This window comes from Caretta caretta, chromosome 24 (genome assembly GCF_965140235.1).
Source record: "Caretta caretta isolate rCarCar2 chromosome 24, rCarCar1.hap1, whole genome shotgun sequence".
NCBI classification, from domain to species: Eukaryota; Metazoa; Chordata; order Testudines; family Cheloniidae; genus Caretta; species Caretta caretta.
The window spans coordinates 4,171,257-4,191,305 of record NC_134229.1 but is presented as its reverse complement, the minus strand read 5'-3'; the positions used below and the strand labels follow the sequence as shown (position 1 = coordinate 4,191,305).

Genomic DNA, 20,049 nt, shown 5'->3' with positions numbered 1-20,049 from the left:
TACAGCCCGGCTGGCCTGCTCAGCGGGGCCGGGCCTGCGGGGACTCCCAGGCTCAAAGGGCCGGGGGCTGCACGGGGGGGACCAGGCAGCAAATGCGAACAATGGGGACAGGGGGTGGGGGTGGTGTGTGTGTGGGGGGGAATAGGAGCCCATATAAGAAAGAGACCCACAAATCGGGGACTGTCCCTGTAAAATCAGGACATCTGGTCACCCTATGGGGCACCCCCACCCCCGATTTCCACAGCCCCCCCCCACCTCTATCGCCACAGTGTGTGTGGGGGGGGAAATCCCGTTTCTAGGGGGCTGGGATAACCCGGGGTGGGCACGCAGCGCCGTGACCCCCCCCCCAACCTCCAGCCGGACGTCACCCACACGCGGGGGTTTCCGTGGTGACCCCAGTTTTAAGGGCGACAGGACACCCCCCCCCCGTTTCCATGGGAACGGGGCTGGCCGTGCCCAGGTTCGGGGATGGGGGGGGGGGGTCATGGGGACGCCCCTGCTCCACCAGTCACACAGGGGTTTCTATGGTGACCTGGACCCCCCCCATTGTCATGGCAACGGTGACCCCCCCCCTTTCACATGATGGAGGTTGGCGGGGGTTCCCGGCCCCCGCAGCAGCGTCCTGTAGCCCCGCCCCCCGCCCGCTCCGGGCCCCGCCCCCGCGTTGCCAGGGGGACCCGCGCGGGGCCCGGCAGGGGGGGCCCAAGCGGAGCCGCCGCCGCCCCGGCTCAGGTGGGGCGAGGCGGACCCCCCCCCCCCCCGCCCCCAGGCAAGGGCCCCCGCCCCCGCTTCCCACCGCAGCTAGGGACCCCCCCCGGCCAGGCCCCCGTACACACCCCGCAGCCAGGGACACCCCCCCCCCCCCCAGCCAGGCCCCCGTACACACCCCGCAGCCAGGGACACCCCCCCCCCCCCCCCAGCCAGGCCCACATACACTCCCCGCAGCCAGGGACACCCCCCCCCCCACAGCCAGGCCCCCGTACACACCCCGCAGCCAGGGACACCCCCCCCCCCCCCCCAGCCAGGCCCACATACACTCCCCGCAGCCAGCCCCCACCCCCCCTCAGGCTAGGCCCCTCCCTCCCCCTACCTGGAGAGTCCCCTGCTAGGCCCCCTGACCCGCCCCCCCCCCAAACCGCAGCTGGGACTCCCCCAACGCCTCCCGTAGCCCACCACCTGCAGCAGCAGCTCTCGCCCTGTATCTCTGTGGGCAGGTGCCAATGCCATGCCCCCGCCCTGACGTGCCACGGATCCTCCCTTTGCCCACCCGCTCCGAGCCCCAGCCCTGCCCAGTGCCGTAGCCCCCTGGCCATGGGGTGGGGTTTCTTGCCCCGGGGAGCAAAGGAATGAAGGAGCAGAAATATAAATTGTGGGGAGACACAAAAGCCCATTGGGGCGAAAGGGCAGCGCTCTTGGCTCTGACCACGTGTTACCAGCTGAGCCCGTCTTGTTTTCCTCCAGTGCCCTGAAGAGCGTAACTATGGGGAAGAAAGGGGACCGGGGGGCCAAGGATAAAGTGGCTGGCGCGAGCCTTGAGGAGGAAGGAAAGAACGCGGCTAAAAGGACTGACCAACATGGTGAAGGTGATGACCCCCGATTGCTCTGTTCCCTGGCAAGGACGCCACCCAGGGGGTTCAATCTAACTGGCTGAGTCGGGCAGTGGGTCCTGCTCATATAATGCCAGGGCCAGGAAATCTGGCCCTTATTCAGGTGTCTACCTGGGAGCTGGGTTCTTTTGGAAAATCTGGCCCTAGCGGACTTTGGCCTTGACCCTGTAACGACCTAGGCGATGCTTAAACTGTAGGCATGTGGGTCCTCCCATTGAAGCTAACTGAATTGCCCTTGCAATGTTCTTCACTTCTTGTGGTTGTTGCTGTTAAAACACAGCCACTTCAGTGCTCGCTGAAGAGTCTCTGCGACTAGCTTGCGTGGCTGAAGTAAGATGCTTTGAGATGCTGTTAGCACAAAAGCTGCTCTGGAGTGTCTGTGGTGTGGAGGGAGTGACTCCTGCCCTGCTCTTTCCCCAGAGGAATACCAGTGCACCGGCCTCCTGGAGCAGGATTTCAATGAGCTGTGCTGCCGCGCCGGACTCACCAAAATCCCCAAGGTCACAGTTAGGCTGCAATCTGTCTGTAACCTCTTCCTGCCAGGTGAGTGGAGCCTCCGGGGATTCCCGGTGAGGCAAAGGGTGGGAGTATTGTTCACCCCAGCTGTGAATTCATCCCACATGAGCTAGGAGAGAAGAGGCGGCACTTAGGAGGGCAATGGAAGGGGTTCTGTACCAGCAAGGGGCCCCACACCACATTGCCCTGTGGCTCCCTTGACCCTGCACTGAAGTCTTTACAAGACTTGTAACGGTCTCCCCAGCTGGCTTAGTACAGGCAGGCCTGCTCTATGCCAGCCCCCATCATGGCAGTTTAGCCAATAGCCAGAGCACGTTGTGTTCTAGCCACCCTATGGGCATGGCTTAGGGCTAGGACACGCTGTGCTCTGGCTATTCTCTGATAGGTTGCTAAGGGGCAAATGCCTGAGACAGATGAGAGCAGCCACCCTTGTAACCTCCTTCCTGCACTTGGTGCACCAGCCTTCAGGCTAAGCCCCGTGCCCTCCCTGCTTGCAAGCAGCCTTGAACAATGAAGTGTGATGTCCAGAGGAGGGGGTTTCCCCGGGAGCCTTTCCTAGATGGTTCTGCAAGGCGGAAAGACTATTTGCTGAGAACAGGGCTCAAGACTTGCAGGATTCAGTGTTTTCTTAATGGCCCAGCTCCTAGAGTTCTCTGTTTTCTAGAGAAGCTCTGCTTTCACTTAAAGAACAAGGCCTTTCCAGCCCTTGGTGTTGCAGAGAAAAGCTGGGAAACGTAACTTCTAGAAGTTCAGATGCCAGAAGGCAAAGAAATAAGAGGCCCAGCTTATCAGTGGGTCGTGCACTTCATTGTTCGTGCAGGCTGAGCTCTGTGCTCTCCAGCTTGCTAACTACAAGTGGACTCCAGGTTTGAGTTGGGGGGACCTGGCTACAGTTGGGGTGAGTGGCCTGGCTGAGGGAGCTGGCCAAGTTGGAGGCAAAGCACTGGGGAAATCGGAGCTAAAACAGCTTTCACCTAGGGGATGCTGGCCGTTTCTGCTGGTGGAGGATGCATCTGGGATATGAGCTGCAGAGGACTGTCGCAAGGAGATTGTGCGTGTCCGTTTCAATCCCACCCATTTCAGGGGCAGGAAGCTCTAGTTAAATAGTTTGGGAAGGAAATGTAGCCCCAGATGGGTTTAACATGTCTCCCAGCTTCCCCAGCCCTAGTGAAGGCAGAGTGTAGTGAAGAGAGGCTCATGCAGCTAGAAGGGGATGGTCTCTCCATGGTGGGGCAGCGTGGAGTGATTGACACAGGGCAGCGGCCTGCATGAGCCTTCACCTGGCACTGCAGAAGTCTCCCTCGGGCTTGGTGCCCTTGCCTCCGAGTGACAGATTGGCCCCCTGCCTGGCAGAGGAAAGCGACACACTGGCCGAGAAGGAGGTCCCAGCCAACCTCACCCAGATCCAGAGCAAGTACGCCTACTTCCATCCCTGCATCCAGACCGAGCTGGAGCATGACGACCCCAAGAGCACCCGTGAGATCTTCCTGCGAGGTGAGGAGCTCAGCTCACTCCGAATAGCCCCGCTCAGCACTGTAAAACAGGAAGGGGGAGGTGGGGGAGACTGATTCAAACCGGGCGCTGGCCGTATTTCGGGGCACTGCCCCCGTCTCCTCTCTCGTCAAAGGCTTTCTGAAAGTCCAAATAAACTCTATCCACTGGATCCCCCTTGTCCACGTGCTCGTTGACCCCCTCAAAGACTTCTAATAGATTGGTGAGGCATGATTGCCCTTCACAAGAGTCGTTTGTCTCTGTGTTTGTTAATTCTGTTTCCATAGTTGTAACCAATTTGCCTGGTACTGAAGTTAGGCTTGTAATTGCCACGATCGCCTCTGGAGCCTTTTAAAAAAAAAACATAGGCCATACCAGAGCCCAGCCAGCTAGCCGTGCCATGTCGAACTGGCATCCAAGCTGGCCGGGGAGCCAAGGGCAGTTGAGGGCAGGGGTGAGGGATCGCATTCTGGCTGTTTTCTCTTCTGCGTAACCAGCTCCATCTGCTTTCTCTCTGGCAGGCTGGAAAATCGAAGAGAGAATGCTGGCTGTTTTCAGCAAGTGTCTGCCTGCCCTTGCCAACCTGCAGGCTGTTCAGTGAGTGAGGGGCTGGGCAGGGCCAGGAGCTGTTTGCCTGAAAGGGCCCAGAGACGGGCAAGGAAATACAGCAGGATTTCAGTTCTCTGAACCCTCAGTATCCAAGCCTCCCTCTGACATGTTTTGCTGCCTCCCAGTGCATTGGCTCTTGCCTCTCTGAGATCCTGATCTTGGTGTCCTCCAAGTTGACTGGATAATTGGGATGCTGGAATGAGACTCAATCTGGGGCCCTGCTAGCTCTTTAAAACCAATAGCTGGTTTGGGGGCTCTGGAACGCCAGGACTCGGGTGCTGGGAAACGCCTGCATTCGCTTTGAATAGCAGATCTTGGTGAAGGGGTTTGAGCATAGGCCTCTGAGGCCTGGCTCTGCCGTTGACTCACTTTGTGACCTTGGGCAACTCCTCTGCCCTCCCCGTGCCTCAGTTTCCCCATCTGGGGACGAGAATGCTTTATGATCTCTCCTATTGAGTTAATGCTGCTGCTAAGGCTACCATGTCTCTCTTCTTTCAGCCTCTGGAAGGTCGGCCTGACGGATCTCTCGCTCCTCTCTCTGATCGCTATCCTACCAAACTGCCCCAATCTCAAGTAAGCGAGAGCTAAGCTGCGGGGATGGGGGCGCTCAGACAGTGCTGGAGGCAGCTGCTTCCCTCTTGGCTCCCATCTCAGAAAGGGGACCCCATTTCTTTTTCAATTTGATCGTAACGATCCTTGAAGGAGCCAGTGAGATGGGACCTGAAGGCAGTGCTTTGTGAAGCTCATTGATGATCCCATGGCACTCTGTACCAGAGCAGAACCGCCAACTCCACTGTCCTGCCCAAAGCCCTAGCGGGGTGGCTGCTGCCTACCTCAGATTTCCCCCTGCCTTTTCAGTGGTGTACAGCATTCTTCACTTTCCCTTCCAGGCTGTTACGTAGCGTTTCTTTGTCGCTGTGAAGCAGCTGCTGTGTTCCACTCCAGAGGTGGCTGCATGTCTGCAGGCCAAGTGACTTCTCTAGCACCTTCGTCAGTTTCTGCTTTTCCCTACAGGACACTAACGCTGGAGGGGAACCCGTTAGCAGAGGGGTCCTTCTACAGGCTGATCGGAGAGGAGAGCACGTGAGTTCCTTCCGAATCAAAGACCCAGGAGTCCTGGGGAGTGCATGCTAGTTAACCATACTTGGGGCAGATACAGCGTTGGGCGAGGGAAGGGAAATTTCAGACCACTGTGTCTGCTCTGGGTGGGATGGGTGGGACCCTGGGGGATACTCCTGGGAGGGAGGTCCCAGTGGGGAGGAGGGCTGAGGATCACTGGACGGGATGGGGTGCTTTGTCTCAGACTCTCATAAACAAAACCCTCAGCCCATCGGCAAGGTGCCCACACAGAGTCCAGCGCATGGTGTGCGGATTCCTTGCCTCCTACCCTTCCACGCCGCAGGCCGAGCGGGCCTGGGATTGCTCCCGCCTACTTCAAGGCTCTGTCCTGGAGAGTCCCCTCCCCACTCCCAGGGCATCTCTTTCCCTTCCCAGGGAGCAGGACAGTCCAACCAGACCTGATTGGAAACTCTTACCAACACCCCTGCAGGCTGGCTCACGTGTCACTGAGAAACAACAACATCGGCAATGCCGACGCCAAGCTGATCGGCCAAGCCCTCTCCACGCTGAAGTCCTCCAACAAGAGCTTGGTCTCGCTGATCCTCAGCTTCAATCACATCTCAGACTTGGGAGCAGGCTACATCGCAGAGGTGAGGGGTGAGAGAGAAAGCGACTGGCTGTGTTGGGGCATGAGCATCCGTAGAGCATCTGAAGGGGGAGTCTCTCCTGGGAACTTGTGCCAAGGGAGATCTGGGTACGTAGGGAGGGACAGAGACCTTGTGGTTAAGGCACTTCCCTGGAGGCCTGGCTTCAAATCCTAGCCTTGTCACTAGGTTATTTTTTAAACCAGTTTAAGTCCAATTGTCTCATGTAGACGGGAACAGGCAGCTGGGGGAGCCTTAATAGCTGAGGCTGTGAAGGGAAGCCGAAGAGATGGAACTTTACAGGCTGGAACTTTGCATGTTCTCCTGCCAATCCAGTCTAGCTGGATCCAGTACTCAAAGTCCACCTGCTGCGTAGCTCTGGTGATCTCTCAGCAGGATGGGTTGGGCCAATGGAGAGACTGAAGTCCCCTGTGACACAGGAACTGGGCCATCGGCAGGAGTTGGTGAAGGGAAGCCAGCCCAGCCGGATGGAGGGTTCAGGGCTGTCACTGCTCACAGCTGATGGTTTTTTTCCTTTCCTTGCATGCCTGCGTCCCACCGCCGCCCCCCGGGGTCTGTCCAGGGCTTGCGGTTGAATCGCTCTCTGCTGTGCCTGTCTCTGGCACACAATCAGATCGGAGACCAGGGAACACTCAAGCTCGCAGAGGTGCGTCCAGGAAAAAGCCTTTGCTCTTCAGTACAGGGGATGGATTTACCCTTTAAAAAATTCTTTGCCCGGCCCAGTGTCCACTGCTCCCTCCCTTTGCAGCTATTAGCCAGGCTGGGTAGGGAGGGTGTCCTTAGCCTCTGTTTGCCAGAAGCTGGGAATGGGCGACAGGGGATAGATCACTTGATGAGTCCCTGTTCTGTTCATTCCCCCTGGGGCACCTGGCATTGGCCACTGTCGGAAGACAGGACACTGGGCTAGATGGACCTTTGGTCTGACCTTAGCTGGCCATTCTTATCAGGAACATCTAGTGGGGGTGGAGGGCTCTATGGAGGAGTCCGAGTTGTGGATCCAGAGCTCTCTCATCCAAGGGGTAGGGGTGGTGGCTCTTTAACTAAAGAGTTTTTCTCCCAGCCATTAAAAGGCCTTTGAGTTGAATGCATGTTAACAAAGAGAGTTTGAATCAGTCTGAATCAAAATCCAACCCTCTCTCAGCTAACCAGGCTTCCCTGGCACAGCGCCTCCCGTCTCCTGCATTCCCAGCTCTCCATAGTGGTTGCGAGGGAGAGAAACGAGCTGAATTTCTAATGTGTAAGACATCTTCATCCGTCACAAAAGAGCAGATGCGCAGCTCTTCTCCCCATCTGCAGCTCTCCTCTAACGCAGGCCAGGCCTGACCTGCACCAGGCCCTGACCCGGCAGCGGGACGTTCCAGGGCTAATCCCTGCTGCCCTGCCCCGTTCCCATTTGGTCGTCCTTCCCAGCCTCTTCCCCCCGGTATGAATGACCGAAAAGGGACGTACTAGCACATCCCTTTGAGGGAGCAGGACCTGAGCTCAGAAATTCGGGACCCGATCCCGAGGGACTGAGCATGCTCAGTGGGTACCGAGCACCTCTCTGGCTCAGGCCGTTGTAACGTCTGCGAGCTTGGCTGTGGTCAGAGAAGTGACGGGGATTGAAGTGGTGCCGAGGCCCCGGGCTGCCCCCTCTGTGGGTCGGAAGAGGGGGAGTTAAGCTATTGTGACCAAGAGAGACTGAGCAACACTGACTCCCCCATTGCTTTGGGGCAGGTTCTGGGACCTTTCGCTTTAACTCACACCGAAGTCGTGGAAAGGAGGCGACTTTTACTGGAGAAGGAATCCCAGGAGCGGTCCCGGTCGGTAAGGTTCCTGCCAGGCCATGTGCGCCCACCTGAGGGCGACAGATCAATTCACCTCAGGGGCGGGAAGTGCTAGCGACTGACCTCTTTCCCACAGCGGCCGGCCAAACATTGCTATAAACTCAGAGCTCCATGAACCAGGTCGCTGAGGTAACAAGATTTACCCTGGAGAATGCTGTATTCCCCTCTACTTTCTGAGCCACCTAGAGGATAACAGCCTACTACTGCTGCCACCTAGTGGCATCACTCCTTTAGCTCACATTGTAGAGGTCTGAGAGTCCCTGGTTCTAAGCCAGCTGACACCCCCATGCTAGGAATTGCTACAGTTAGCGCTGCCTAGGGTCCTAAAGGTAGCAAATGTAGAGCAGCCTGTGGTGTCCGAATCTCTATTAAAATCCCTCTGGGTCTGGGTTCCAGCCTCTGAGACATGCTGATGCCAAAAGCAGCGAGCGTCCCTCCAGCCTCGTCAGCAACACCACCATCGACAAGCTGCAGTCAGCCAAACAGAGCAAGAGCGGGTCCAAGAAAAAGGTGAGGGGTGTGGGCTGAACCGAGTAGGACAGTTTCCACGCAGCCCTTCCCAGGGACTCCAGGCGTGTCCACCCTGCCTGGGAGCAAGGGGTTAACCCCACAGCGAGCAGCTCCCAAAGATCCGCTTCTTTGTAAGGATCGGGGGATCGCAGCGGTCAGGACTTGCGCATGGCAATGTTAAGGAAAAGGAGGGGGCTCGTGGAGCCAGGGAGTGACCCTCAGGACTCCTGGGTTCTCATTTCATTTCTGAAGCGGGAGTGTGAGCTCGTGGCTAGAGCAGAGACTTAGGGATCAGGACTCCTGGGTTCTTTTCCCAGCTCTGCCTCTGGGTTCATTTGGTGACCTTGGGCTTTCCTGTGCCTCCATCCTTCAAACAGGGTTCATGCGGGACTGGGGGTGTGCAAGGCTGGTGGTTTACATGCTTGGGCCAGAAGCGAAGTGGGGTCAAGCCTGATGGGGACTTTGCAAACAGAGACAGATATTAAAGAGATGCCGAGCCTGCCTGCCAGCGCCCCCTTCAGGCCTGTGCTTCTCCTTACAGGAGCCTTTGAAGAAAGAGGAGAAAGCTCAGGCCAATACTGCAGGTGGCGGTGGGGTCGTGGGCGGCCCAGCCTTTGTGCCCGCAAAGAAGGAGGATGCTAAACAAGCCAAGAAAAGTGAGTCGAAATTCTAACCCCCCCGTCCCTTGTGCAAGGGACCCCCAAAGATGGGCTAAGGAACTAGATGGTGAACTGTGCCAGAGTGGGGGGTGGCTGGAGGCAATGACCCTCTCTGAGCCGGGCGCCTGGCCAGTTGGTTCCAAGGCAGGACCCATGGGAGGGCCCCCCATGGCTCAGCTTGCAGCTCTCTGCGTGGCAGAGGCTCGGTCAGGTTTGTGAGTGTTTCACCCAGCTCTAGGTGTGTCCCTCCCTCTAGTGGTTTCCACCCCGGAGCAAAAAGTTGTTCGAGGCAAAGGAACCAAATCGGGCGCCAAGGAGAAGCGCAGTCTGCTGCCAGAGTTGGAGGTGAGGGAGCCCTGGCCAACCACGGGGTACAATGCTTGGCATCTCCTCCAGGGACTGCTATACACAGTGCTCCCTGCTGCCCGTAGGCCAGGCTCAAGGCACTGGGTTAGTGGGGCAGAAGCCTGGCTCTGGGCTAAGATCCGGAGTTGAGTTCCTGGTCACCTCCAGGGCTAGTGTCTCAGTTACAGCCCGAGCTGCGTTATGGGCCTTGCTGGCCTGGGAACTTGGGCTGGGTCACTGCCCCTTCAGCTGGAGCTGCTGTGATGGCTCTTGGTTCAGTTCCGGCACAGGTTGTTCCATTCTGCCCCTGCCAGGGGGGATACAGTGGGCTTCACTCCCACTCCTACCCGGCTGGGCATGGTACAAACAACTGCCCCGTTCCGCCCCCGAGGTGGCTGACTTGCGTTGGGATAAAAAGATGTGGAACCATTGGCTCAGCATGAAAGCTGGGGATTTTCAAAGGGGCTTGGAGGAGTAATGAGCCTGCTGCCCAGGGAAAATCAAGGAGATCTGTACTCCCAACTCCCTTAGGCACCTAAGAGGATTCCAGCCAAAACGTCCTATCTCCTGCCCCACATCAGACCCAGCAATGGGCTGATCCCTGCCCCCCATCATCTCCTGGGCAGTGCCAATGCAGGGGGGGGCCCTGCCGAGCTGCTCCCAGGGGCAGCTCTGGGACCTGCCTGAAGGTGAAACGTTCTCTGTGCCCAGGTGGTGGAGCCCACCGAGATCGTGAACCCACTGCTGGAACAGGCCGAGCACCGCGACGGGAAGGTCTTCCTGCCAGGCAACCGTGTGCTCATCAACTTAAACCTCACCTGTACGTTGGCCCAGGGCTGGCTGGAAACGCACCACCTCGCCTGGCAGGGCAAGCGTCCCCCATGTTGTCCTTGGCCAACAAGCCAGGCTGGGAGCTGTGGCAGTGGGTGGGAGATGCAGCAGCCTCTGCCAGACTTGCGTGTGCCCTTCCTTCTGAGTGGGGCCTGCAGCCCCTGGTGCTGAGCCAGGCCCTATCCACAGAGCTCCTTCAGTACCACCCGCCCTTCTCCACTTCTGTCCATGCGGCCCAGCCTGGTCACTCACCTCGGTGCCGTGTAGCTCCTGGGCTCCCTCTGGTGGCCTGATCCCCAGCAGAGGCAGGAGACGCTCATGCTTCTAGAGCCAGGTGCCGATCCTCTGCCCCACAGCAGCTGGGTCAGTGTCTTCAATGGGCGCAGGCCCTGGCTGAGGTCCCAGGGAGTGGCCCAGGCAAACCCCACCCTAGGCCCCAGAGGAGATGGGGTTTAAACTAGCCACTGATCCGCATCTTCCCTCCCCAAGGGAACCAGATCACAGAGCAGGGCCTGAAAGCGTTCCTGGCAGCCATGGAGAGCCAGCAGCAGGCCAGCAAGTCCACGGCTGGGGTCAAGTCGCAGACGGGCCTGCTGCGGCTGTCTCTGGGGGTGAGTACCACGCTCCTGCATGGCGGTGGGAGGGAGCTGGATCCAGCCCCAGGGCCCTTGTTCATTCATGACTGTGCCCCCGTGTGGGCCGGGGCTTACAGCTGCAGGTAGAGCATTCCCCACGAGCGGGGGGGCTGGAATGGGAGCAGAAGCGAGTCCCCCCCTTTACTCACCCACCCCCCTTTCCGCCCTTTCAGAAAAACCGCTTCCCTCCTGACAGCAAGACCTTTGCCAAGCTCCAGGAGCTGATGCTGCCGCGCGACCCCACCTACAGCCAGCTGTCCAAGGCGCCGGATGAGGAGCTGGCTGTGCCCAGCTAGGGGTGGAGGGGCAAAAGCCTCCACTTGCTCGAGAGCAGAAGAGTCCCATGGACCTGGAGAGCGCTGGGGCAGCCTTGTGTGGGATTTCTGATCCCCTCCGCCTCTGACCCAGCCCAGCCTGTAACCGTTCCCGCCTCCCATTAAATAGTTTTGACACAGCCTGCTCTGGGGTGGAGCATTAACTTCAAGGGGTGGGGGGCTGGGGCCCTCTACACCCACTGGAATTCAGGCTCTTTTTCCACAGCCAGGGCCCCTTCCTCACGCAGGAGGGCTCCATCCACGCAGGGGCTGTGGCAACAGGGAGGAAGCTCTGAGGGAAGGCCTACCTGGGTCTCCAGGGTCAGAGGCAGTGACCCCATAACTGAATGGTCCCAAGAGCGCTGTGCTGGCTGGAGCGGTGAGCCCCCGTCCTCCCCCAGGACACTTGCTAACCTCTCCTCTCCCGCTTTCCCAGCCCGAGGCCCTGCAGGGCATGTTGCAGCGCCCACACCAGGGGAACCGGTGCTGGGAGCAGAAGGGAGCACGGGCGGGCTCCCAGGGCCTGTCCTCACTTGCACGGCTACTGCTCAGTGTAGACACGGCCCAGCAAATCCACCTCCCCGAGAGGTGCTGGCTGCACGGGCCTGAGTGCAGCCGCCCCAAGTCACTCTGGGCTGTGGATTTTTCACCCCGAAGTGATGGAGCTGGGCCAATCAAGTCATGTCAACTAGCCCTGAGACATCCCCGCCGGGGGACTGGGAGAGCTGGGGGTTAAGGACACGTCAGCCATTTTGCTCATTTAACGCGGGGGCCTGATTCCGCTCCCAGCAGCAGCATTGGGCAGGGCGGGGCCCACAACCCACCGCGCCCCGTTCTCTGCTCCAGCCATGACACTCGTACCCTGGCAGCATCGCCGTGTGGCATCGCCGTGGAGAACAGCTGCCAGGGCTACAGGCAGAACCTGGCTGGCAGAACTAACAGGCCAGCGAAGAGGGGGGCTGGGAAGAGATGGCCCAGTCTCCCATGCTGCAGTGGGTGAAAGCAGGCACTGCTGTGCAGCGAGACCCCCCCGGGGAAGGATCACACGCATGCCAGCGAGAGAAGAATATTTCACTTTTCTTTAAAAAAAAATCTTTACCAGTAAAGGGAAGAAAATAAAACGGATTATACATCATGGAACAGCCAACAGTCAGTCCTCTAGCTTGAGGGGGGCAGGCCTGGGGCCTGGCCTCTGACAATGCAGCAGCAGCCTGCAAGTAGACAAAAGCCGATTGCGAAGTGGGTGGGGTCTTACCCTGGGCCCTCCCAGCTCCTCTCTCCAGCCACAGCAGCTGGTCAGTGCTGCGCTGTGCTCACCATTAGGGGCGATCGTATCCAGCGGGCTGGGCTCATCCAGCCCCCAGGAGCACAGCAGAGCCGACCCCTCCAGCCGGCTGACTGTCTCCAAGCAGCGCAGGGATTTTGCCACGGCAGGCATGGCTGTGGGGTGTCCCGTTTTCCCAGCCCGCTGCCCGCCCTGGGATCCAGCCATTCCAGTGGAGCGATGTGCGTTTTCCAGACAGCCCCGACAGAAAAGCCGGCCTGAAGCAGGAGGGAGGAATCTGCCGGAGGGAGAAAGGCCAGCTAATGCCAGCAATGCCAGCAGCACGCACTGTGGCTTCCCGGGGCCGGGGGAGACACAGCGAGAGGCCCAGAGGGGACACCTAGTGGTAAGAGGACTGGGCCGCTGGGAATCCCATTTCCCCAGGCTGGGCAGGGCAGGGCAGCGGGATAGTGGTAATGGCCGTTGCATTGCAGGGTCACGGGATACAGTCCAGTTATTTACAAGAACCCAATGCACATACATACATATTTATATCTGATCAGCAGAGAGGGCGGGCCGGGACCCACTGCGTGGGCTCCTCAGCACGGAGAGAAACAAAAAGTGCATTTCGACAGACTATATTCCAGCTCTCGTGTACAGGGACGATGCTTGCCCGTGGGGGGCACAGAGATGGAGACAGCGGTGGGGGCCCGGCCTGCCAGCGGCAGGCAGCATGCAGGGTGACGGGCACTTGCTCTCCAGGCAAAGGGCCGCCCAGCCCCATGGCTGGGACGAGACACCGAGATCAGCCAAAACTAACATGCGCTTCCCCACGGGATTCCAGTTCTGCTCCGAGCTTCCAGTCGCAGCCCCCATGGGCCTGTTTCAACATTCAGGCTGCCCTGCCTCCCAGGGGGCTTTCCCCAGTTTGGGTGGGTCCAGGGGGTGCCCTGCCGCTCCAGCTTCCCAGCCATCTTTGGGGAGTTCTCCTTCCTTGCAGGGCATTCGTGCAGAGGGGTTCCTCTGAGGGGGCTCGGCAGCCTGAAAGAGATGCAGAGAAGCAGCATTGAGAGGGATGGTCAGCAAAGCTCCAGGCTGCCAACCCGCCCCCTGGTGCCTGCTGGGTCGGCAATAGTTTTCCTGGGCTACAGCTGGGGAAACTGAGGTACAGGGGGATGGGAAGGGATTTGGCAAGTAGGAAGGCATGGGACCAGGTCATCATAAGAACGGCCATACGGGGTCAAACCAAAGGTCCATCTAGCCCAGTATCCTGTCTTCTGATAGTGGCCAATGCAGGTGCCCCGGAGGGAATGAACAGAACAGGGAATCATAGAATATCAGGGTTGGAAGGGACCTCAGGAGGTCATCTAGTTCAATCCCCTGCTCGAAACAGGGCCAATCCCCAATTTCTGCCCCAGATCCCTAAATGGCCCCCTCAAGGATCGAACTCACAACCCAGGCCAATGCTCAAACCACTGAGCTCTCCGTCCCCCCAATCATCAAGTGATCCATTCTGTCGCCCATTCCCAGCATCTGGCAAACAGAGGCTAGGGACACCATCCCTGCCCATCCTAGCTAATAGCCCTTGATGGAGCTAGCCTCCATGAACTTATCTAGTTCTTTTTTGAACCCTGTTATAGTCTTGGCCTTCACAACATCCTCTGGCAAAGAGTTCCACAGGTTGACTGTGCGTTGCATGAAGAAATACTTCCTTTTGTTTGTTTTAAACCTGCTGCCCATTCATTTCATTGGGTGCCCCTAGCTCTTGTGTTAGGAGAAGGAGTGAATAACTCTTCCTGATTTACTTTCTCCACACCAGTCATGATTTTATAGACCTCTGTCATGTCCCCCCTTAGCTGTCTCTTCCAAGCTGAAAAGTCCCAGTCTTATTAATCTCTCCTCATACAGAAGCCGTTCCATACCCCTAATCATTTTTGTTGCCCTTTTCTGAACCTTTTCCAATTCCAATATATCTTTTTTGAGGTGGGGCATCCACATCTACCCAGAGTATTCAAGGTGTGGGCGTACCATGGATTAATATAGAGGCAATATGATATTTTCTGTCTTATTATCAATCCCTTTCTTAATGATTCTCAGAATTCTGTTGGCTTTTTTGACGGCCGCTGCACAATGGATGTTTTCAGAGAACTACCCACAACGACTCTTTCTTGAGCGGTAACAGCTAATTTAGACCCCATCATTTTGTAGTTGGGATGATGTTTTCCAATGTGCATTACTTTGCACTTATCAACACTGAATTTCATCTGCCATTTTGTTGCCACTTCTGAGAGATCCTTTTATAGTTTGTAGTTTTGAGAGATCCCTTTGTAGCTCTTCGCAGTCTGCCTGGGTCTTAACTATCTTGAGTAGTTTTGTATCATCTGCAAATTTTGCCACCTCACTATTTACCCCTTTTTCCAGACCATTTATGAATATGTGGAACAGGACTGGGCCCAGTACAGACCCCTGGGGGACTCCATTATTTACCTCTCTCCATTCTGAAAACTGACCATTTATTCCTGCCCTTTGTTTCCTATCTTTTAACCAGTTAATAATCAATGAGAGGATCTTCCCTCTTCTCCCATGACTGCTTACTTTGCTTAAGAGCCTTTGGTGAGGGACCTTGTCAAAGGCTTTCTGAAAATCTAAGTGCACTCTATCCACTGGATCTCCCTTGTCCCCATGCTTGTTGACCCCCTCAAACAATTATAGTAGATTAGGAGGCATGATTTCCCTTTACAAAAACCATGATGACTCTTCCCCAACAAATTATGATCATCTCTGTGTCTGACAATTCTGTTCTTTACTATAGTTTCAACCAGTTTGCCCGGTACTGAAGTCAGGCTAACTGTTCCTCAAATTCTTTTTTGGCCTTCCTAATTGTATTTTTACACTTTACTTGCCAGAGTCTATGCTCCTTTCTATTTTCCTCATTATGATTTAACTTCCACTTTTTAAAGGATGCCTTTTTGTCTCTAACGTCTTCTTTTACTTTGTTGTTTAGCCACGGTGGCACTTTTTTGGTTCTCTTACTATGTTTTTTAATTGGGGTATGCATTTAAGTTGAGCGTCTATTATGGTGTCTTTAAAAAGTTTCCATCCAGCTTGCAGGGATTTCACTTTTGACACTGTACCTTTAATTTCTGTTTAACTAACTTCCTCGTTTTTGTGTTGTCCCCCTTTCTGAAATTAAATGCTACAGTGTTGGGCTGCTGTGGTGTTTTCCCCGCCACAGGGATGTAAAATTTAATTATATTACAGTCACAATTACCAAGGGGTCCAGCTAGATTCATCTCTTGGACCAGATCCTGTGCTCCACTTAGGATTAAATCAAGAATTGCCTCTCCCCTTGTGCGTTCCAGGACCGGCTCCTCCAAGAAGCAGTCATTTAAGGTGTCAAGAAACTTTATTTCTGCATCCCGTCCTGAGGTCACATGTACCCAGGCAGTATGCGGATAGTTGAAATCCCCCTTTATTGTTGAGTTTTTTATTTTAATAGCCTCTCTAATCTCCCTGTTAATTTCTCAGGCACTATCACCATCCTGGTCAGGTGGTCGGTAAGAGATCCCTACTGCCAGAGCACGGAATTACTGTCCACAGAGATTCTGCGGTACAGTTTGGTTCAGTGAAGATTTTTACATCATTTGATTCTCCGCTTTCTTTCACATCTAGTGCCACTCCCCCACCAGTTCTGTCCTTCTCATGTTTTGTACCCTGGTATTACTGTGTCCCATCAATTATCCTCATTCCACCAGGTTTCTGTGATGCCCGTTATATCAATATCCCCATTTAATAGGAGGCACTCTCGTTCATCCATCTTATTATTTAGACCTCTAGCATTTGCTGGGTCCTGGCCCTGCAGCTGGCTCCAAGGAAAGCGAGTGGCCCAGAACCGAGCAAGGGGAAGCATGACTATGGGAACCAGGTGCAGTGGGGGCGGCTCCAAGTCCGGGCAAGGGTTTCAGGGCACGTTCAACAGGGCTTGCGAGGTCCCTTCCACTTACCGGACTCGCTGGCTGCCGGTGCCCGCAGCCTCGCCGGGCAGGGGAGGGGCAGCAATCGCTGGCAGGGCTGGGCGGGCATTCCAGCCACCGGCCCATCTCCAGCGTGGTGACCCCGACTGGGGTGGTCTCGGCCGACGAACCTCTTCCCAGAGACCGCAGCAACTCGCGATGGGCCATCTCCACGTCCTGAAGGAACCAAGCGGGGGAGAAACAAGCTGGTGGGAATGGGGGGGGGGCCCCCGCCTGACTTGGTGTCAGACCTCTGCACATCCCAGGCGCGCATCAGCCGTCTCACCTGGCCCCCCACCTGCTAGGACGACACCTGCAGGCTCCTCGCTTGGCCAAGGCCCCTCGCACTGCCTGGCCCAGGCAGCGGCTCCAAGTCTCACCCACAGGCAGAGCCCTAGGTGCTCCCGGAGCTGCGTAACGGCCTTGGTGCCCTCGCCAGTCTGGGCTCCAGTGGGGTGTTCCCCTGCCTGGGTCTCGCTCCCTACCCTGTGGCACCGGCTGCAGCTTTTCTTCCCTGTTCCCGTCACCCGCCAGAGCCTGTGCCGGCCCTCAGTGGAAAAGACCCTTAGTCGTGTCCCGTCCCCGTCTCCCCGCCCCCCCGACAGCTCCCCACCTCCCCCTCACCTTTAGCCTGGTGAGTTTCAGCGTGAGCTGTTCTATCGTCCGGAAGATCATGTCCACGTCCTGGATCACCAGGCTGGGGGCGGGGGGTGGGGCCCCATCCAGGCTGCCGGGGCCCGGCGTGCTGTCCTGGTCGTGCTGCCGGGAGCCGAGGGCGAGGCGGGGCGGGCTGGGGGGCTGCTCTGCGAGGCTCGCTGGCGGCGTGGGGGCAGGGGGCTCAGTGGAGGACTCTGCGGGGCCAGAGGGCATGCTGACGTAGAAGTAATTCCCTGCGTTACAGGGGAGGGGGTAGAAAAGCTGCTTACCCTGTGAGCCCAGTGCCCAGGGCACTCTGAGCTCCCTGTAGAAACCTACAGGGCTGAAATGTGCAAAATCAGGGCCTGGTTCAAAGCCCACTGACATCACTGAGTCCTCCTCATTAGCCCTGTCTGCTTTCAGTTCTTAAAGTCCCAAGTCCTGGTTTCAGAACAGACAGTGCCTAAACTGGGAGGCAACATGGCCTAGTGTATAGAGCCCTGGACCGGAACTCAGGAGTTCTAACCCCAGCTCTGCCATGGGCCTGCTGGGTGACCTCATGGCTGCGTGTCACCTCATGACCGTGTGCCTCAGTTTCCCCATCAGTGGGACTGAGGCCCTAAGTCAGGCGCTTCTGAAAATTCCACCCTTTGACGAGTGCCCTGATATGCCAGAGGGGGAATACGCCCAGCAGCGCTGGAAAATCAGCCCCCTAATCTGTTACTACCTCGATGTTGATTTAGGTGCGTCACTTTCCACACCCAGGTTTGAAAAATTCAGCCAGGATTCAGGTAGCGAATCCAGCTCCCTCTCCCGTAGCTGCATCCAGACAGATTCCCGGAGTCCCAGGCCAGAGGGGACCATTGTGACCCCCTCCTCTGACCTCCTGCGTAGCCCAGGCCAGAGACCTGCCCCCAGATAACGCCCAGAGCAGAGCTTTTAGAAGAGCCTCCCATCCTGAATCAAAACCGGTCAGTAACGGAGAATCCACAACCCTCGGTCAATTGCTCCAGCTGTTAAAAATTGATGCCTTATTTCCAAACTGAATTTCTCTCACTTCAACTTCCGGCCATGGCTCATGTCAGACCCCCTCTCTGCGAGACCGCGCAGCCCATTATTAAATATTTGTTCCCTGTGCAGGTGCCTGTAGACTGCCATCAAGCCTCCCCTTAGCCTTCTCTTTGTTCAGCCAAACAGAGCCACGTCCTGGATTAAATAGTGTAGGGCCAAGAACTGATCCCTGTGGGACCCGACTGGAAACGGAGCCGCTCCGTGAGAGTTCTCCAGTTACATTTGGAGACCTATCAATGAGCCGGTTTTTAATCCATTTAATGAACATCGTCCTGGCTTTTCAATCCAAACATCAAGCGGCACCAAGTCAAAGGCCGTCCCGGAGTCAAAGTCTATTACTTCGAGCAGGGACTCATCGGAGGCAGGGAAGCTGGTGGTCCAATCCTGGGTACGTGCAGGGAGACATTTTCATACAGCTGGGCAGCGTCTGGCCTTGACCTGCCACCTACGAGTCAGTTACTACAGTCGCCTTTCAGGCAAACAACTCCTGATGAAACCAGAACGGGACCAGGCCATAAAGGACCGGCCCAGTTGCAAAGCAGGAGCCCTGCCTGATACTCTAATCCACAAAACACACTTCCTCCTAGAGCTGGGGATGGAACCCAGGAGTCCTGCCTTCCAGCCGCCCCTGGTCTGGCCAGCAGCCTCTCCCCTGCTTCCTCTCTTAGTCAATCTGCAATTCCCTTTCCTCGCCTTCTTGGGGACAATAGGGAAAAGGGTTTGGTTTTTTTCTTTACCATCTACATTAGCTGCGCCTCCTTCATGCAACTCAGTTTCTGATTGGCTGCTGTCTGCCAAGGGCGTGGCATCCTTAGTGCCCTCCACCTCAGCTGTGCAGAGACACCAGGGAAAAGAGCAGGGGGGGAAGAAGAGAAAATGTCGAGGGGAGGAGAGAGGGGGAGAGAGAAATTGATTGATTGAAGGACTCAGAACCCAATCACCGGCTGTGCCCAGCGAAGCGGCTAGTGCAGGATGCCCAGACAGAGAGAGGAGAGGGTTTGCAGCAGTCCGAGGGTGGCAGATCTCATGCAAATCACTGGGCTCGCCAGGCTGGCAGGGATGTAGTGACAGGAGGAGAGCGGCCGCCCTAGGAGCCAGTCACTGACGCGGCTGATTTCACAGCCCCCGGGCCCCAGGAGACAGGGCTGGACAGCACCCCCCCTGGGATCGCAGCTGATACACAAGGGTTAACAAGGGACTGACGGATGTTTTAATCAATAGCGCAAGGATCGTTAGACTCCAAGCGGTCAGGAGCTGGCACGTACCCCCCCCCAGGGCTCGCTCACTTACCAGCCCTTCGCTGAACACCGCCACCCCCCGCTGGGCAGAGGGGAGGTGGACGACTGCCCTCGGCTGCAGGAGAGGAGCCCGCTGGATTCCAGGCGGCTCTGCCCCAGCAGATGGCCATGCAAAGCGGCTGTTGTCCTACATGGAGAAGGGTCTGGGGGGAACAGCAGGGAACAGCCCTAGAAGCCTGGAGAGGAGCCACCCCCCCAAGGCCCTGCCTTCCCCCTACCTTTCCGGACCACTTTGTAGCCGACCTGCCCCTCCACTTCCTGGGACACCTCCCGACCACCATCCGAACTCCAGCCCGTCTCCTCCACGTCCCCCGCGCTCGGCCGGCTTTCCGGCTCCAGCTCTGTCCTGCCGCTGGGCGAGTGGCCTGTGAGACCAGCCCTGTCCGTGGTGGGGCCGCCCCGCCCCGCATGCTCCATCGACTGCTCCTGGCCGCCTGAGTCCTGGCTGGACAGCACCGAGTCCCAGGACTGCCCAGCTCCTCCAGTCACCGAGGGCGTGGGGGTCAGGTCGTCCTCAGGCTCCGGGTCCCGGCAGGGCAGCAGGCTGCACAGGATCAGATGCCGCAGGTTCTCCACTAGGAGGGGGAGAGAAGACGAGCACGTTGGGCCGGGCCCTGGCAGGGAATCCCCCACCCGGAGGGCTGGATGCAGGCTGGCTTCGGCGCCTACGCGTGCACCTCCTCACTCAGCCACAGGGGGC

General features: G+C 57.3%; 2 protein-coding genes across 12 annotated transcripts in view; one reads left to right on the top strand and one right to left on the bottom strand.

The window, feature by feature from the left end:
- The first annotated feature begins 652 nt into the window (after window positions 1-652).
- Window positions 653-11,207, top strand: LRRC71 (leucine rich repeat containing 71). Of its 3 annotated transcripts, XM_048828049.2 has the most exons (16): window positions 653-732; window positions 1,462-1,583; window positions 2,028-2,150; window positions 3,477-3,617; window positions 4,136-4,211; window positions 4,722-4,796; window positions 5,238-5,306; window positions 5,773-5,932; window positions 6,510-6,593; window positions 7,664-7,753; window positions 8,170-8,283; window positions 8,825-8,939; window positions 9,199-9,287; window positions 9,999-10,107; window positions 10,608-10,729; window positions 10,927-11,207. In XM_048828049.2, exons 2-16 carry the CDS (start codon window positions 1,481-1,483, stop codon window positions 11,047-11,049), a joined length of 1,593 nt encoding a protein of 530 aa, XP_048684006.1. In that variant the 5' UTR covers window positions 653-732; window positions 1,462-1,480; the 3' UTR covers window positions 11,050-11,207. The 3 variants fall into 3 exon arrangements, with proteins under 3 accessions (XP_048684006.1, XP_048684007.1, XP_048684005.1); XM_048828050.2 differs by lacking the exon at window positions 653-732 and having other exon boundaries at window positions 1,179-1,583; window positions 3,416-3,617; window positions 9,181-9,287; XM_048828048.2 differs by lacking the exon at window positions 653-732 and having other exon boundaries at window positions 1,185-1,583; window positions 9,181-9,287.
- A 925-nt stretch (window positions 11,208-12,132) lies between these two features.
- The window catches only part of ARHGEF11 (Rho guanine nucleotide exchange factor 11), an 86,992-nt gene continuing 79,075 nt past the window's right edge, over window positions 12,133-20,049 (bottom strand). For 8 of the 9 annotated variants that reach the window (XM_048828043.2, XM_048828040.2, XM_048828044.2 and 5 more), the window contains 5 exons: window positions 19,568-19,924; window positions 18,789-18,881; window positions 16,969-17,234; window positions 16,336-16,521; window positions 12,133-13,372 (listed from right to left, as the gene is read on the bottom strand). In XM_048828043.2, coding sequence (XP_048684000.1) covers window positions 13,217-13,372; window positions 16,336-16,521; window positions 16,969-17,234; window positions 18,789-18,881; window positions 19,568-19,924 — 1,058 coding nt within the window. In that variant the 3' untranslated portion in view covers window positions 12,133-13,216. The remainder of the gene's footprint in view (window positions 13,373-16,335; window positions 16,522-16,968; window positions 17,235-18,788; window positions 18,882-19,567; window positions 19,925-20,049) is intronic. The other variant, XM_048828047.2, reaches the window with a different exon arrangement.